Source organism: Triticum urartu, chromosome 6A (genome assembly GCF_056163025.1).
Source record: "Triticum urartu cultivar PI428250 chromosome 6A, HENAU_Tu73, whole genome shotgun sequence".
Classification (NCBI taxonomy): domain Eukaryota; kingdom Viridiplantae; phylum Streptophyta; class Magnoliopsida; order Poales; family Poaceae; genus Triticum; species Triticum urartu.
In genome coordinates this window covers 601,467,496-601,481,723 of record NC_141878.1, presented here as the reverse complement: position 1 = coordinate 601,481,723, position 14,228 = coordinate 601,467,496, and the positions used below count along the sequence as shown (strand labels likewise).

At 50.1% G+C, this 14,228-nt stretch overlaps 1 protein-coding gene and 1 long non-coding RNA gene across 3 annotated transcripts; both read right to left on the bottom strand.

Annotated features, from left to right (window-relative positions):
• Positions 1-3,666: 3,666 nt before the first annotated feature.
• On the bottom strand, positions 3,667-4,416 carry LOC125513142 (putative ripening-related protein 1). Its single transcript, XM_048678180.2, has one exon. It carries the CDS (start codon positions 4,367-4,369, stop codon positions 3,818-3,820), a length of 552 nt encoding a protein of 183 aa, XP_048534137.2. The 5' UTR covers positions 4,370-4,416; the 3' UTR covers positions 3,667-3,817.
• A 3,475-nt stretch (positions 4,417-7,891) lies between these two features.
• LOC147967134 (uncharacterized) lies at positions 7,892-11,967 on the bottom strand. Of its 2 annotated transcripts, XR_015609147.1 has the most exons (6): positions 11,590-11,967; positions 10,798-10,880; positions 10,106-10,229; positions 9,766-9,894; positions 9,166-9,279; positions 7,892-8,257 (listed from the first exon to the last, which is right to left on the bottom strand). It is a non-coding gene; the product is annotated as an uncharacterized LOC147967134 (long non-coding RNA). The 2 variants fall into 2 exon arrangements; XR_015609146.1 differs by having other exon boundaries at positions 9,766-10,229.
• Between the last annotated feature and the right edge of the window lie 2,261 nt (positions 11,968-14,228).

Sequence of the window (14,228 nt, the reverse complement as noted above, 5' to 3'; positions counted from 1 at the left end):
TCAAGATCACTCCCTTGTAGACAAACCACATGAAGATTTTAATTCTAAGCGGAATTTTGATCTTCCAGATATGTAGGGATCTCGGAAGTGGCCTAGTGTCAATTAAATCCATGTACATGGACTTCACTGAGAAACTACCACTCGTTGATAATTTCCAATGAATGGTATCTGCCTGGTCAGAGAGTTGAACCTCCATCAATCTACGGACCAAGTGCAACCACGAAGTCCATCGTTCCCCCACCAAGACCTCCTGGATTGGATATTAAGGGGGACCGGATGTAATACTGTAGAAACATAATCTTCCTTATGTTGTACAATATGATATAGAGTGGGATATTGCAGGGCCAAGGGTGTCTCCCCTAACCATGCATCTTCCTAGAATCTGGTCGAGCTACCATTACCAACATTGAATTTTACCCTATGAAAAAAGGAGATCATCCTCATCAAACCTTTCCAGAAAGATGAATCATTAGGCCTAGCAGTGAACTGGGCCAGAGTCTTAGATTGAAGGTATTTATTACGCAAAATTTGTATCCTCGTACTCTCTGTCTCGGTAGATAGTCGGAATAGCCATTTGGAGAGAAGGCATTTATTCTTAACTTCTAAATTCTCGATCCCTAGCCCACCTTGGTCTCTGGATCTGCAAATAATACCTCATCTGGCCAACCAGTATTTCTTCTTAACTTCATCAGATTGCCAGAAAACCGAGATTGATAGAAGTCTAATCTTTTCCATACCCCTACCGGTACTTCAAAGAATGAGAGGAGGAACATCGGCAAACTCGTCAACACCGAGTTTATCAGCACGAGTCGACCTCCATAGGACATAAGCTTGCCCTTCCAGCAGCTTAGCCTTTTTCCGAATCGATGCTCAATGCACTTCCACTCCTTATTTGCCAGTCGGCGATGATGAATGGGAATCCCTAGGTAGCTAAATGGTAGTGGACCCATTTCACAACCGAACAGTTGTTTATATGCGTCTTATTCCTTTTTGGCTCTACCAAAACAAAACAATTCGCTTGTGTTAAAATTAATTTGAAGTCCTGACAGCTATTCAAATAGGCAAAGCACTAAGGGCATCTCCAGCCGTTGGCCCCCCCAGGACGCATAAAAATCGCCCCCTGGGGGCGAGCCGGCGATACACTCGGCGCTGGGGGCAGTTTTGCACCCAGTCGTCGCCCCCAGGCGCCGAAATTGGCCCACTTTGCAGCCCAATTTCAGCGAATAAACGGCCCGTATGGGCAAGAATAGGCCCATATTCGGCGTGGTTTCGCCGTGTCTCGGCGTTCAATTATCAACACAATTATTTCTTATCACATATTTCATCACAGAAAAATCAAATACTTCAACAAAATACTACAGCAACAAATAGTTCAATACAAATTATATAGTTCAACAAATAAAAACTCGTATTTCATCACGCGGCGTCCCCCTTGAGCCTCCATAGGTGTTCAATCAAATCTTTCTGCAGTTGATGATGCACCTGTGGGTCTCGGATCTCCTGACGCATACTGAGATAGGCAGTCCAAGTTGCCGGTAGCTGGTGATCAACTTCGGCTAGAGGACCCTGCCTGTAGTATGGTTCAGTGTCAAACACTGGGTCTTCTTGCTCGCTCTCGATGATCATGTTGTGCAAGATGACACAGCAAGTCATGATCTCCCACATTTGATCTTTCGACCAGGTCTGAGCGGGGTACCGAACAACAGCGAATCGAGATTGGAGCACACCAAATGCCCGCTCGACATCCTTCCTGTAAGCCTCCTGAAGCTTCGCAAACCAGGCGTTCTTGCCTCCTGCCACAGGGTTTGAGATCGTCTTCACAAATGTCGACCATCTCGGATAGATGCCGTCAGCTAGATAGTACCCCTTGTTGTATTGGTGCCCGTTGATCTTGAAGTTCACCGGAGGAGAATGGCCCTCAACGAGCTTGGCAAAAACAGGAGAGCACTGCAGCACGTTGATGTCATTGTGAGTTCCTGGCATACCAAAGAAGGAGTGCCAAATCCAGAGGTCCTGTGTGGCTACCGCCTCAAGCACCACACTGCAACCGCCTTTGGCGCCTTTGTACATCCCCTGCCAACCAAATGGGCAGTTCTTCCATTTCCAATGCATGCAGTCGATGCTTCCAAGCATTCCAGGAAATCCTCTTGCTACATTCTGGGCTAGGATCCGAGCAGTGTCTTCTGCATTGGGTGTTCTCAAGTATTGTGGCCCAAACACTGCCACCACTGCCCGACAGAACTTGTAGAAACACTCTATGCTGGTGGACTCGGCCATGCGCCCATAGTCGTCGAGTGAATCACTGGGAGCTCCATATGCAAGCATCCTCATCGCTGTCGTGCACTTCTGGATGGAGGTGAATCCAAGAGCGCCAGTGCAATCCATCTTGCACTTAAAGTAGTTGTCGAACTCCCGGATGGAATTCACAATCCTGAGGAAGAGCTTTCGGCTCATCCGATAACGGCGCCGAAATGTTCTCTCGCCATGAAGTGGAGCATCGGCGAAGTAGTCGGAGTAGAGCATGTAGTAGCCTTGCAGACGATGCCGGTTCTTTGCTTTCACCCGCCCCGGCGCCGAGCCACCTCGACGCGGCTTTTCATTGCTCGCCAGCAGCTGGGCGAGGGCGGCGAGCACCATCAGATGCTCTTCCTCCTGGACGTCGGCCGCGGCTTCCTGCTCCAGCAGTGCGGCGAGCTTTTCCTCCTCATCGGAGTGCGGCGAGCTTTTCATCCTCATCGGAGTCCATCACCGAGACAGGCAAAACATCGAACACATTGCGCTCGGTGGGCGTGTACCCGCCGTTAAACCGCGCATCCACGGCCGGAAACGGCGGCCGGAAACGCCCAGCTGCTGTGGGAGGGGCCGCGGCGAAGCGCTGCTATTTTCCGGCGGGGAATGGCTATCTAGCGGAGTAGGGCGGCGGCCGTCGCTGGGATATAGCTAGTGCTGGCCGAGGGCGCGGGGGCTGCGAGGCGAGTCGGGGGAAGAAAACCTTGACTTTTTCCCTGTCGGTGTGGGCCAGGCGTGCTTTTCCCTAGCGCCGGAGCCCCCAACGGCTCCCCAGCGCGCCGGGTTCGGCCTGTGACCGCCGAGCGGAAAAAAGATCCGAACCGGCGATTTTCGGCGTCCTGGGGGCGCGACTGGGCCGTTTTTTGGCGTCGGCGCCGAAAAAGTGGCCGGGGGGGCCTGTTGGGGGCGCGGCTGGAGATGCCCTAACTTCATATTTCTAGCTTTAGCAATATCATGTTTCATGAATAGAATCGTGTCATCAGCGTATTGTAATATGGAACTAGCCCATTAACTTGGCCATTCTCTTTAGCCCGACCGATAAGGACTGTCAGCATATCCGCTACTATATTGAACAGAACAGGAGACATCGAGTCACCCTGTCTTAATTCTTTATGTGTGTGAAATAATGATTTGTGTCATCATTCATCTTAACCCAACACTACATTTCTGAATAAAGGAATCCATCTGTTTCCTTCAGGCTTCATTAAACCCCTTCATATGTAGGGCTTGTTGAAAAAACGGCCATTTGACCTTGTCATGCGCTTTCTCAAAATCTACTTTGAAGTAAGGCACTTGGTAAATTCCGTTTGCAATTTTAGCGAACATAACAAAAGGAGGTGACTGTTAATTAGCGAAGAGTAGTTTTTTGTTGTTACGAAAAAAGAACAGTTTACTTATTCATCGAGGACACTACATTACATTTGAACACTACATCAAAGGCACCACACACACACACATGAGCTACAAATAAGCAAGAGAACACTACAATAAGGCTCCACCGGCCGGCGGCGGGCGGCAGAGTCATCAGTCATGCATCTGACCAGGTGATGCCGTACTCGCCGACCTCCTCACCGGTGATGCCGAGCGCGTCCCACACCGCCTGGGACGCGTCGACGACGTTGTTGCGGCAGGGCGGCTGGTAGGCGTGCTCGCGGTCGCACCCGTTCACGGAGTCGCACTCGTCGACGACCTTGGCGAGCACGGACCTGCCGTTGGCTCGGATCCGTATGCGGTCGCCGCAGCGTGAGCCCCCGGCGTACCACCCCGTGGACAGCGCCACCACGCGCTCCGAGTTGCGGTGGAAGACTTCATCGCACGCCGACGGGTCCCCGCCGTCGCCGCCCTCGTCGAAGTCGTTGAGCGTCATGATGGCCCTGGTGGCGCCTGCGACGACCGGCGGCGAGCACCGGTACGTCGGGTACGCCTTCCCTGCCTCGCAGCAGTCCTCGCACGAGTGGCCCTTGCCCGGCCGGAGCGTGCCGCTTCGCCTGCACTCCTGCGCCTCCACGGTGGTCGCCAGCAGCAGTGCCAGCACGACGAGGCAGCTCATGGTCATCTTGCGAGCGTTTGATGGAGACATCGATCGGGTTGTGTTGGCTCGTCGATCGTGAGAGAAAGATTGCACCAATGGCTAGCATTATATAGCTATAGGATGCGTGTGTTCGTGTTCTTGCTTGTTTGGGGTTGCCATGCGAACATAAAATACAGCAAAGTCAAACTGACATCATGATGGGGAGAGGACACCACACTGATGTGGATGTGAGGTCCCAAAAATTAGTCTACTAGACTAGGCGTGTTGTTACGCCACGGGCTAATTCAATGTGACGACGTACTCCCTCCGGTCCTTTTTACTCTGCACATTGGATTTGCCGAAAGTCAAACTTAACTAAGTTTGACCAAATTTATATTAGAAATTATTAGCATCTATAATATCTAATAAATATAATATGAAAATATATTCCGAGATGAATCTAATGATATTGGTGTTGTTATGTAAATGTCAATAATTTTTTATATAAACTTGGTCAAAGTTGGATGAGATTGACTTTAGAAAAACCTAATATGCAGAGTAAAAAGGACCGGAGGGAGTATGAGATAATTCTATAATTTTTTGGATACTCATTGAATTTGAACTGTAGATGTTTGGTTCGTCAAGAGCGAACAAATATGAACTTGCTTGTATGTTGGGGCAGCACATGTAAAATTGGGATTCCTATAAAATTATGTAGCGGATAGCATTCCTTTGTGCTAGTTGACTTCTAAATTTTATTTTAGTTTTGTTATTGTTATGCCACATCACTCGCTAATTATGTAATACTCCTATGCGGTAAAGATTTGCCCTAGCTACCTCCATCTTTGTTTTTTGAAGACACCAAAAGGCATCTTAGATGTGATAGTTATCAAGAAAAAACAATAGCTGGTACAATGAAAGGACAACTGGAATAGAACTGTCGGTTAAAGAATAAAGATGCATTAAAAATCATGCTAGGTCACGCCCATAACGGGATAATTTAATCGATAGTTCATGAAGGATGCATCTCCCTCCTCCCACCCACGCTTTCCCCTCCACCGCGCGCTCGTCCATGCGCCGGCCGTCCTTGCCGGCCACCCAACACTCCTCCCGCCATGCCATCTCTTGCCTACCCACTCCCTCGTTGCCGGCGACAAAACTCACATCCAATCTAGGCGACCGCCTGGTGCATGCATGGGATTTCATCCGTTTTCAGCTGCGCCTCGACGAAGCAGACGGCCTCGACTTCCAAAGCTCAGTCTGGTCCTCTCTTCGGTCGCGGGTCTCCCCTGCGGGCAACGACCGCTCCTCGGCCTGCTTGCTCTTCGCCCGCTTTCGGCCCTCCTTGCTATGCCTAGATGCTCCACTCGTCGCCACGTTCCTCCAATTCCGCCTCGGTGGCGTCACCGCTGAGTTCGCCGTCGAGCTCGTCTCCGAATGCTGCTTCTCCTTCTTCGTTGCCAACGCCAGCGTCGCCAAACTCGTCCTCTCCTGCTCGCCAATCAGCAGCGACCACTACTATGCCTACATCTCTGCTCCGCCGCCGCCATGCACGGATAAGCTGTCGTCCTCCCTTCACCACCGTGCCTTTACTCCTGCAAATGCTACCCCGCGTTCGTCGTCAGCTCCAGTCGGGCCGATTGCTCTGAGCTCGCTGCTTCCTCCGCGGTCTTCCAGGGACGGGGGTGAGGGCCCGTCTAAGGCACTCGCTGCCGGTGCGTCCTCCTCATCGACATCTCGGCAATGGCTTCGTCGGAAACCGCAGGTTAGGCCTTTCCGCCCAGGTGTAGCCTTCAGTAAATTCATTTTTCATGATTATAGATGCCAGGTCACCTCTCCGTTACCCACACCAGATAAACCAAATACTGCCACCTTTTGGATTGTTGGAGTTTCCGACTCTGTAATCCCCTCCCCTACCCTCGTCAACGGCGCACTTGACCACAGATTTGCGTCCCAAAACGTGTTTAGCTCTGTTAAGATATCCACCTGCCTTTTCCGGGCACAAGCCTTCTCTGCGTCAGTTCGAAATGAGCTAGTTTGCCGCTCACCGGTGCCCTTCTCAAGTTTCAAACTCCTACTGTTCGCTTGCCCTGTGCGCGCGCAGGCCGCGGCCGTGTCTGCCGCTGCCACTTGCGACGTGATCGCCGCGGCACGGGCACCTCACCTGCCCCCTCAATTCTTGGGTGCTACCACCCGGTCGACCAAACCAAAGCCAACTACACTGCTCCCACATCCGACTCCAACGACACCCATGCCCATGCGAATCCAAACCCGCCCATACTAGACGCTGCTGACTATACCGATGACCGCCCAGCCACTGCTCACACGGACGCCTCGCGCCCCCTCCTGCGCCCCCTACCTTCTCCCTCCTTCTCTATCGGCGCCAGATACGAGACACGGACCCACGATCACGGGTCGCTTACAATCGCTCCTCCCTCTGCTGACCCGAATGCGCACGCGGCTGGGCAGCTCGCCATCGTGGGCGTGGTCAACCATGCTTCGGTTGCTGCGAACGGGACCCACAGCCCGCTCCACTCGCCTCGGTCAGCCTCCCCGCTCGCCCATCACTCCATGTCCCAACCGCAGCCGCCGCCTATTCACCCGTCACCACCATCACCCTCTCTCTCCCATGCCGCGCTCGACATGTCCTCTCCCACGCTCATGTCTCACTCCTCCGGCTGCAAAGCTGCGGCTCATACCAGCTCCCCGGCGATAAACTGCTCAAGCTCTGCCACGGCAGTGTCACCACGTCGCTCATACAGGGACGTGCTCATATCTCCTCCTCCAACAACTCTGATGCAATCCCCAGCCTATATCAACACCAGGCCGCGCCCACACACTCACTCATCTCACCCCCCTCCCAGCCTCAAGCCCACTGCCCGCTGCTTCCGTTGCCTCGCCGGTGACCACCTCGTGGACGTCTGCCGAGACCCCGTCCGGTGTTCTCGCTATTGGCGCTCCGGTCACCGCTCATTCAGGTGCAAAGTTGTCCGACTCCACCCCTTCTTTCCATCCCTCCCATCCAAACCTACGTCTAACCCTGCATTTCTACCCAGCGGCGTCATGGCGCACACGACGGGCACTCACACTGCCTCCGGCTCCTCCGCGGATTCCAGCGACGACGGCGTTCGTCCGCTGTGGTTCGGGTCGCACTGCGTCTTCGTCAACCCCCGCGCACCACCGTCTCTCCCAGCGGTCTACGACGCGACGACCACGCAGGCCTCGCCCATTCCTCGGGTGTCGATCGTCTCCGGACCCCCGCTCTTCATGCCCCCTGCTGCGGCTCCTGCCTCCAACCGGCACTACACCACAACACTGCATCCCTAACAAACAAGTTGGTTGGGAAAACAGCTTCCACCAACAGACAGTCGGTCGGGAATGACTATTGCCGACTGACCCTGTCTGCTGGAGAAAGTCCAGACGGGAAAGCCCTTTCCCGACCGACATATGTTTGCCGACCGACAAGCCGACGGCTATTTCAAGCATTGCCGACCGACTTTCCAACGGCACTGTCATGGACCTTTCCTGACAGATGGTCTGATGGTAAACCTTTCCCGACCAACGGCCTGATGGTGTTTCTTTGCCGACCAACAATCTGTTAGTAGTGCATGGTTCTTTGCCGACCAACAATCAGACGACATTACATTTTGCCGACCAACGGATTGTCAGCATTTTCTTTAGCCAACCAAAACAATAATTACCCTCCCACGTTTGCCTTACTGACAGAATGTCAATAAAGTCACATAAAATATCTCATTACAATAACATCCAACAAAATATCAATCAAGATACAATAATAGATGCATGTCATTGATTTTGTACAAAATATCCAGTTGACAATACAACATAAAGGCTTACAAAATGATAGCCAAACGGTGCATTATTTTGCACCTTACACAAACTATCTAGTTGACGCAAACTATCTCCATAGTTCCTTCCTGGTCTTTTATGTCTTTCCTACAAAGGGTAAACAATCATTCAGTAAATTCATGCATTCATAGTCAATGGCAGAAACAAAACAAAGCATCAGCTCAGTCTGCACAACGAAATACATCAGCACAATAATTTAGCTAAACTCACTACAGAAGAAAGCGAGCTGGCAATCAATCATTAAGCATCTACTAGTTGCTACTTAAGGTCGTAAATTTGCACAATTCAGGTCATCTGTAATGCCCACCCTACTTGTACAGGCGTGAATGCAAAACTATTACCTCCCAGGGAAACCATGTATGTTATATGTTAGTAGGATTAGAAACTCGATTGTATTCTCAGTTCAGAGATACGCAAGTGATCCTGTTCAGTCCATCAAAGCACGTATTAACAAAATGCGTCCTAAGATGAAGGTTTTGCATTTCTTACAAGTTGCTATGTAACACAGCTTGAACCTGACCCTAACTCTATTGGATGATCTAAACCTAGTTGTATATATGACAATTATTACTCTATGGGAAACTACACATGTAGTTTTTGCTATATGATTTGAGAGTATCATCGTTCTGTTCATCTCTAAAGTTTTCATATAATTAATACAAGCATGCAAATCTGATATTCATATACTACAGCAATGCTATAAGGCTGAAGCATAAAATCTAAAAGTGGGTAACTGTACTTCTCTTTCGCTTGCTGAAAATTACATAAGTCGGACATTATCACTAAAAATGATTTTATTAGTTCTTGTCTCCCCCACCAAAAAAATAAAAAGGCTATTGTTGAGTGAATATTTTGCATGGACCTTTGGACATTGTCGCTACCATATATTTATCAAAGTGAATCCAGACATATTAATCATTTTAGCGGTACGTTCTAATTTCTTCAATCAATAGATGAATGTAAGCAAACAGTTCTAGCTAAGTGACAGAAATTACCTAAGTGGCGGGATGAGGAAGACGTCCCTGTTCAGATAAGATTCACCTGCTATGTTGTTCCCCACACACAGAATTCATTTTGCCTTTCAGATTGATTGTAACCAGATCTTACTTCTGGGAAATAATAGAACATGATGTTACGATATGATTTAACAAGGGAACATTACGAAGTATACATGTATTCCTTTTGTATCACAAAAATAATAGGAAAACTGAAGATTGTTTTGGTGAACTACATGTAGTCATGTATGCCAGTCAGAAGTAAATAGCAAGGTCACTTAATATTGCTTGTTCTCTCAAGTTGCACTAGGACATAAAAATGAACAACAAAGCTAAATAGGTTCCATTTTACTTTGCCATTAGACTTTTTGGCAACAACTTCTGCAGCTAAAAAATCAGGTCAACATATTTATTAATCCCAGGCTGTTTGTAGAACTACATATTTATTAATGAACTTGGTAGCTGTTAATGTATGCAGGAGTCAATTAAGATTAACTGAAATTTCAGCAAGAATATCAATACAGGTGATTCACACTGAAAAACACGAGCACAAATTGTAACTGTGCAAAGCTAACACCCGGTGTGGACTCTGTTTAATACCTGTAGTAGATTCTTCTTCAGTTAATCCACTTTCTAGGAATATATTTGGAGTGCGTGCCATTCTTTTCATCATTAAAAGTGCACCATCCCATACCAGAGTACAGAGACATCAAGTAATGTTTCCAGAGCCTGAAAGCACCACCCATCAGTTAATGTGTTACTCCTACATGGTCAGGATGGATAGCTCACTTGTTACAGAAACATGTTTAACAACTAAACGTTTTATGCTCCAGTGCAAGATTCTAGCCTCAGCCAAAAATAGTATTTGTTGGGCTCACTTCTATAGATGAGTGGAGAAGAGGAAGACACCGATCATGGGAGTCAGGTGTTGAGGGCTGACCTGCATGAACTGCCTAGTCGTCTACTGCCACAAGTAAGAAGCTCTGTTTCCACATACCTCCCACCCCATTTCTGTCATCTCTTCTATTTTATGAAATCCAAGAACGATAAAAGCTCCCCATGCTCTATGGAGAAGTAATGAAGCAACATCAGCACGCTGCCTATGGGAAAAAGAACAACTCACTGTAGCTATGAATGGGAGTGAGATATATGACTAAGAAACTCAAAAGGAGAAGCTCGGCAAAGAGAAAATGAAAGAGAATAGCTAGATCAAAGAAACTAAAAAATTTAATAAAAATAAACCGAAGTGCTAGACAAATTAAAAGACTTAATAAAACTGAATACCGATAAAGTAAAATTATAGCCCATATAAACTAGAAAATTGAAAACTTAGGGAAAATTAGCAGAGATGATGAGCAATCACCTTTAGTTACCATTAGTCATAGCATTATAAAATGACACTTAATATGAATCTTAGTCCTCAAACACATTAGGGGCAGCATGGATCAAAATATGAATCTTCAATCAATGAAGCAAGCAATCAACCATGACCATAGACCATCTACTGACTAATGAGGTACTCAATCATCTACTGCTGTACAAAACATTAGAGGATGGTACACAAGACTTATGAGGTACTACATCAAGAAACAATATACTAAAAGAAAAATAAACACTGGACACTCCACACACCTTATGCACTACAGTGGCATAGCAAATATTCTGCTACTTCTCTTTGTCAGCTCAGCGTTACCAGCATCTGTCCTCTGTTCTACCTGTAGAAAAAATGAGAGATAAAAGTCAGGTCACATGTACAAAGAGAACAGCGAGTCTTGTGCTACATTCTATTTCAATCCATTGTTTGGCCCTTAGTTATAAAAGTAAGTTTGAGCCACCAGTTATATTACCCCACCTCATGGATGACATCTTGCCGCTGTTTAGTCAGGTCAAATGCATCGTTTCAATAGCAGCAGTGATTATTATACCATAAATGTTTCCTCACAATATTTGAACTTGGCATTGAAGGAAATTTGACATGGTGAAGATTTCAGTAAGAAAAAGTTAAGCAAGTATTTGGGCAGTTGGATGGCAGTATGCTTACGCGCCATTCTCATGAACTCAGCCAATAAATGTGATCAGCTGGAGCAACACAGACACTAGAAACACATCCATTGGTGCTGCAAAGAAGCTTCGTTTTCAAGAGAACCTAGTTATTTTCACAATTTTTGACAAAGAAGCTGTAGGATGCCAACATAACTCAGTATTGTAATAAAAAATAAATCTAACATAAATCTATTTCCATCTAACATAACTCGGTACTGTAATAAAAATTGAATCTACATAAGCAGTGTCTACCAACAGAGTACTGACGGGGCAAATAACAGAGTCTTCGACCCAAAAACCACGGCGAACTCCTTCACTCCAAGTTCATCTCTTAACAAACTTTGTACAAAAAAAATTGATGCGGCAAGGAAGGAGTTGTACCTCAGCCGCATCGATGCCCTTGCCCAGCCAAAGACAGAGAGGGATGTCCTTGCCCAGCCACACGCGGCCCAGATCCAAATCTTCGCCGCCACCGCCACTGCGTGTGTCTTCATGAGCTGGACGATGGAGATGGGGGGTTGGGCCAGGGAGGTTGGAGAGAGGCGGTTAAACGGAGAGAGAGCCCGAGGGTGTGGAGCCGACGGTGGAGAGGCATGTCGGAATTGGGCGGGGCTGTGGGGACGGGGCATCGTGTGGGGCGGTGCTACAGAGGAAGGGCGGCGTGGGATGGTGATGCAGAGGCAGGGCGGCATGGGGCGACAGTGGGATAGACCGGCGGTAGCCCCCGACGACATGGGGCGGCGGTGGGAGGCATGGGGATTGGCCGGCGTGGGGCGGCGGCATGCGTGGGGAACAACAGGAAAGCTAGGGATTTTGTGGGTGGGGAACGAAGGGCGGCAACATCCTTTTCTGAGGGTGGAAAATTCGCGGGTTGGGCCGGTTTGGCGCTACTTTTTTTAGCTATTCGCGGGCGATGCCCATTTAGCATCCGAAAGTTGGTGGGGGTGATTTACCGACCAACATTCCATAGGCCATAACAGAATTCCCGACCGATCGTTAGATGGTATATGCTACAGTATTCCCGACCGACTACAGGTCGGTGTATGCAGGTTTCCCGACCCACGGTCCGTTAGAAAATTTCCTGCCAGACTGTGGGTCGGCAATAGTGATTCTCTTCCAACAGACGTCGGTAGGGAATTCTGGTGCGTGGTGTAGTGTGGGGACCGCCCACATTCGCTCCGTCTCAGGCCTCGCGCCCACTCTCACCAGCGCCCACGCACGACTACATGCTGCCCCCTGCAGCCGCCGAACTCCCGCTTCTAGCTCCACCACCCTGTCTCATACTTGAAGTAGACCACCTATGCTTTGTCCACCTCACGTCGCCCATGCACAACCCCTTCTCTTTCATCAAGCGGGCGCTCGCTGCTCGCCGCAACAACCCATCCGTCGGGGTCTCCTCCTCCTCTCGTGGCGCGGCGTTGCTGTCCTTTCCAAACCGGGACATCCGTTGGAACGTCACCGCCCACGGCGACATCCACTTTGAGGGAAACACGCTCTCGTTCGAGTGGGTCGAGCACACCGACAATCGCGCCATGGCAAACTTCGACGACCTCATGGAGATTGAGGCCAACGACTTCCCTCATGAACTGTGGCATGAGGACGGCGTGAAGTACTTCTTCGCGCACCTCGGCTCGGTTTGCGCCCTCGACCAGTACTGCGTCGGCGCCGGCGACTTCGTCAGTGTGCGTGCCATGGTCATGGTCACCCGTGGCATGCGGCTGCCGCCGGGCATGGTCGTCCTACTGCCCGGCCGTGAGCTCATCACGGTCTCCCTCTCGCAGCTCGCCTACCATGCGCACGGGATCGGCCCCGAGGACCCGTCCCCCTTCTCCTCGGGCGAGGACTCCGACCAAGACTCCTACGACTACCACGCCTCCGCCGTCCGCGAGGCTACGCTGTAGGAGTTTGCCCAGCGGGCCAGTGGCCGTGGGCCGCCCCTCTCTCGCCCCGACTCTCTGTGGAGCCGCCGTGAAGCTGCCAAGGGGAAGGCCTCCGTCGATGTCGCTCCCTCCATCGTCGTCCTACAGCCGGGAGACGCCCTGCCCGCTCTCCTTGTCCCTGCCGAGCCTGCTCTCCATGCAACTGTGGCGGCGACGACGGCATGCAACCTCGACCCTCACGTGCCTTCTCTGCCCCAGCAAAGTGACCACGCCCTGGTGGCTCCTCTACTTGCGCCTTCTACCGTTCCAGGGGCGACCAACGACTCTTGCTGCTCTGCCGCTCAGACGGGAGCCTCTGCTCATGCGAACCCCTCGAGGGAAAATACCTCATCATTTGCTGCTATATCCGACCTCGCCGTCCACGACAACGTCATACGCAAGCGTGTGGTGCGCTCTCGGCGGGTGGTCTCCCGGCCAAGCTGCGTCGCAGCGCGCGCATTGCCGACAGAGAGACTCCTTTCTACTCCATGATGGCTCAAAAAGCTTCCCGCCTGAAGGCTGCTCGCTTCGACCTCCTCGCGGCCTCGGACGACCTAGCGGTGGCGGTCCAGGGTTCCTCCATTTGCAACTCCGACGCTGACGCTTCAGACGCAGATGACGCGGCCGAGAAGCTCGCCCAGATCGCCCTGGTTTGTGGCGCCGACGATGACGAGGCAGACGCTGTTCGCGCTGCCGGTGCCCTCCCTTCGCCATGATCAGTTACGTAGTTTCAGTCAGGAGAGCTCACCCGGGTGTGGGGTGCTTTTGTATCGTTGCGCCTGTAGCCGCGCCCTTTTCTCTTCTCCGTCGTAGTCGTCATAGGTTTAGACTGTTCCTGGCCATCCATAGGTTTTTAGTTAGATGCGCCACATCTTCCCCTTGTATTCCCTTGCTGCTATGCTCTCTGACTGATGGTGATTTAAAGTTTGCATTATGAATCAATCTTCTTTTTCTATTCTCTCGTGGAATGTCCGCGGCCTCGGTGACACTGATAAGTGCAAGGACATCCTCTCTGAAATCTTAGCAATTAAACCATCCATTACACTTCTGCAAGAAACAAAACTAGACTCCATCCCCGTCCCTAAGTTAAACTCATTCCTA

What these genes read in the sequence shown, in the direction of transcription:
- LOC125513142 (XM_048678180.2), bottom strand. Translation starts at nt 4,369, where the DNA reads ATGTCTCCATCAAACGCTCGCAAGATGACCATGAGCTGCCTCGTCGTG.